Source organism: Lytechinus pictus, chromosome 8 (assembly GCF_037042905.1).
Source record: "Lytechinus pictus isolate F3 Inbred chromosome 8, Lp3.0, whole genome shotgun sequence".
In the NCBI taxonomy this organism is placed as follows: Eukaryota; Metazoa; Echinodermata; class Echinoidea; order Temnopleuroida; family Toxopneustidae; genus Lytechinus; species Lytechinus pictus.
The window spans coordinates 5367667-5372144 of NC_087252.1; the positions used below are offsets into that span (position 1 = coordinate 5367667).

Sequence of the window (4478 nt, forward strand, 5' to 3'; positions counted from 1 at the left end):
AACAGAACCTAAAGAACTGTTCTCAGTTAAAATAATTTAATCTAATAGTGATGCCATATTGAAATGCACATCGAATGTTATCACAATACAAAAAAAAAACAACAACAAGAATGCATGATAAAGGTTTCTATTGCTGGTTTGTATGACCGTTTCGATAGAAAAATTGCAATTAACGGAATAGCCAGAATGCAGGTCTAAATGTGTTATAGGTTATCGTTAAAAAAATAATATCATGAACTGGTATTATGATGATCGATACAGTTGGTGGGAGGGGTAAGAAATACTACTTTTTGATGAATTAACATGTATCAAGATATCGAATCTATACTCTTAATTAGTCTGTTAGAAGGCAAGAATCATAATTAGCTTTAATTTGCATATATTGGTAAGAGAAATTAGAAATGGACACATTGCCAGTTCTGTTAGAGATCTGCTGAATTTCGGCAGAAATACTTCGTTGTAATAAATCGTCCACTGAAACATATTCCTATATTGGTGTAAATTCATCAAAACACATTTGCATTCTGCAAAAAGATATGTTTGGTGTAGTGGCCAACGTCGACTACTTGTACACCACTTTCACCTTCACTTACCACTAATTATACATGTACATTCATCGGCCTTTGATTACCATAAGGCCTTTCCTTCCCGATGTGCAAGAATTAAAGAAAATTCTTCCTGTAATGAACATAAGCGCTTGCATACAATATGATGGCGGAGTTCGCCCATAGAATGAAAGTCATCGCCTCCGTCATCACCATGTACGAGGACATATTATTCGTTGATGTAGTAGGGGAGCCAGCATAAAATGAAGACTAGGAGGAGGATTTTAAGAAGTTTAGCGGCTTTTTGATAACCCCCACCCGGTGTTGGCGTACGATGGACGCGCATTACGGGTAATCCAGACGTCTTTTCTCGATCATTTTTGCCATCCCGTCCGGAGACGACGTTAGAGTTCAGATTCTCACGTCTGCGCCCTTTTAACTGTATTCTGTATTTTAATAAAAAACTTTCAAGATTAATACAAACAGAGTCAGGACGGGCAACACAAACTCAATGACGAACATCAAAATAACCAGAGCCTTTTCACGACGGTATTCCGAATTACAGGTCTGATACTCGAGGTACTTGTGGTCCGTCCACGCGGAATAGATGAAGGCAATGCTGGTATGTACGAGACTGCAGAAGAACCAAACAACGATGAAGATGATGATGATACGTTTCCGAGACCGATGAAGCTGGTATTTCATTACATTCCTCACCATGAGGTACCGGTCCACGCTGATGGCAATGACGGTGATAACGGACATGTCGGTTAAGATGTAACTGATGTCCCACACGACAATACAGAACTTCCTTCCAAATTACCACTTATCCGTGATGTACTGGGGGTTGTTACTAATTATAGTGATGCCAACGAGGAGATTGGCGATGGCTAGATTAAGAATGAACGTGTTAGTGTTCATCTTTCGTATTCTCTCATTGCGCTTGTACGCAGCCAAAACAAATGCATTTCCAAGAACAGTTATAATTGTTGAAAGAATAAACAAGCACAAGAATACGATTTGAAGAGCAGACGACAATGTCATATTTGTTTCAGGTCCAGGCGTGGACGATCCCGCCAGAGTAGACGTTTCAGCATCCATCGCTGTATACATGCATCTCACCACACGGCGACTTAAACAACACAGACTACTGATTAATTGACAATAAGATGCTAGCTATATCTCTTTTCATTATGTTCTGATTGAAGCAGGGAATTAACTCCCAAATACCCCATGATCGAACCACTCAGTAAACATGGTTAAGTTTCCTCCCGAAATGGAAAAGACAATATCTATATTGGCACAACTAGCCATACTGCGCGGATTGTAAGCATTTAAGTCTCGCTAAAAACATTAACGAACTTCATCAATTACACATTATTCCCAATGCATTTAATGAATTGAGGCGCGCTGCTTTCATGCAGCCCTGCGTGATAAAATCATGATCAAATAGGCAAAGAATTCCAACTCATTAAGCTGCCAATCAAAGGTGCAGTCAGTCTGCAGGTCCCTTTGCTAATGAGCAAGATTTATCCAAGTCCTCTCGTGGCTGAATTCATATCCCTGCAAAATCTCGTGAATTGTGAGACTTTCTTTCCCCAAAGATTTAACCATTTTCTCCTTTAGTAAATTGATTTATCAGTACCATAGGAAAGAGTAAATGTTACTCTTATATATATATAATTCATTTTGAATAATATAATACATAAAATGTGAATTTCAGACCTGAAAAGATGCCTCAAATAAAATTTGTTCCTCTGTTTTCTCTTGCAGATTATGCAAAACTTTTTTTTGTTTTGGGCACAAATACTATTTATATCATCAGAAAGCTCATATACTCTATACTGTCCTAAAATGCCACCTTTTATATGGTACATTTTAGATGGGTCAGCAGCCAGCTTTTCCCATCAAGATACAAAACAAGATTTTTGAAAATTCTGAGTAGCAAGAAATCTAGGGTTCTGATTGGCTGGATAGAACATCCGCGGGTAATTTGAAGAAATTACCACATGGTGAGTGCGACCTTGGACAGGCCCTAGCAATGAAATGTTAGAATTTGAGTGAGTGTGTGGTCTCTATGACCAACCAGAGCGAAGCATTCTTGTTTTAAGCTGGTATATGTACTTTGCCTATGAAAAGCTGGCTGCTAAAATACATCTTCTTATAAAACCTTCATCATATTAAAGCATCATAATCTGAAAATTATTCGGACCAAAACAAATATTAAGTGTTAAAAGAACAACCTCTATTGCATGAAAATTATTATTTTGTATCATGTTTTAGGGGAAAAAAATCACCTACATTACAAAATGTTTTTTTTTAATCCAGACACATGACCTGAAAGAATAATTTTTCTTCTTGATGAAGATAACGCAAATGTGATATTCAGTCGATATCTAGAGCAGCAATGGCCAAATAAAAAGAGGTGTTTTCGTCCGCACCAAGCTCATCAGCAATGCAAAACCCCTGTAGTCCTGAATATTACTTGAATAAAATAAGCCTTTTTTGCAGAATACATAACTGGTTGTCAGAGTTATTGGAATATTACTTTCGTTGCCAATTTTTGAAGCGTTGATGCAAGAATGACGCTAGTCTAGATCTGGGCGTTAGTAGGAGAAGGTGGAAAGAGAGGGAACTGATGCAGGGTTTTCCAAACATAATAACCACTAGCTCCAGGCACCGTCTTTTCACTTCCTTGCTTTCCCTTTCCTTTCACGATAGACGGTGCGTGTGTTTGTGGAAAATTTATTTGAATGAGAATAGGGTAAAAAAAAAAAATACCAACGACCAGATCTAGACTATGATGTGAGTGACATTTTGTGTGGGAAATAATGGTTAAATGCATTTCAAGCAGCCTTTGTTTTAAACACCGTCTCACTACCGTCCTAAAACTAGTTTAGTGGAAACTAGTTAAGAGGAAATCGAAGCGGCTTTGGAAGCGATCTTCCAAACCGATTCAGAAAACCACCTCGCGATGTAGTTTTGAAGATCGCTTTGCCTCGTTAAATTGGTTTTAGCTAAAGGACACAACCGTTCTTCGGGAAGCGATCCTCCTACATTTCACTGCTTTTTCAAATTTCGCGCGAAATTACACCCCACTGAGATTGTTTCCATAGCAACAAGACCGCTTTACAAAATGAGAACGCTGGCAAGGCGATCTTCCAAATTACTTTCCTGAACCAGTTTTTAAAGTACATGTATATTCGATGCCCTTTTCACATGCTGGTAAAATTTAGCTTATGGAAAGCTGGTTTGTTCGAAACTCCTAAAACCAACATGTTAACTGAGCAAATTTTCACGTTTGAACATCTGTCTTATGGTGCTGGATACAGACCTGCGATATGCAGAACACTCAGCGAGGCCTGCAGGCAGGGCCAAGGCGTCGAATACTACTTGAAAATCACAAGGGATCCTACCCCATGCCTTAGTTTCTCCACTTTCTTACCTTTAATCTCCTATTTTTGTTCTTCTTTTTTTCTTTATTATAATTTCAAAGGTGACAGACCGATTACCCCTACCATTCTGAAACGTTAAATCAACAATTGTAAGGTTGTGTGGTCTAGTGGGAACATTGGCGTGATTGGACTCCTAATCGTAAGGTTTTCAGTTCGAATATTTGCTATTCCATTGTCTCTATTTGGTAAACAGCCCCCGAAAGTGATTTCTGTTGTCTGTACCGGTCAGCAATTTAGCCTGATTAACTGATTAGCTTTACGTAAAGAGGTTTCATATGTTATTGGTTATACATGTACATGTATACCAACTTAGCTTTTACCCGCAAAAAAGCTGTCTTGCCCACTTCCTGCGGAAGTTACCATAACACTGGAATGTTGGAAGAGTGACAGCTCTGTATAAATGTTGCGTTAACCACTTTAAATGGGCTGACCGAACACTCATTATTATTGTTGAATTCAGCTTTATGCAAGGTTGGAT

General features: G+C 38.5%; 1 protein-coding gene across 1 annotated transcript; it reads right to left on the minus strand.

Annotated features, from left to right (window-relative positions):
- Positions 1–998: 998 nt before the first annotated feature.
- LOC129267462 (histamine H4 receptor-like) lies at positions 999–1646 on the minus strand. The gene is given in 1 exon segment (XM_064103246.1): positions 999–1646. A coding segment is annotated over 1 exon segment (648 nt).
- Positions 1647–4478: the final 2832 nt, after the last annotated feature.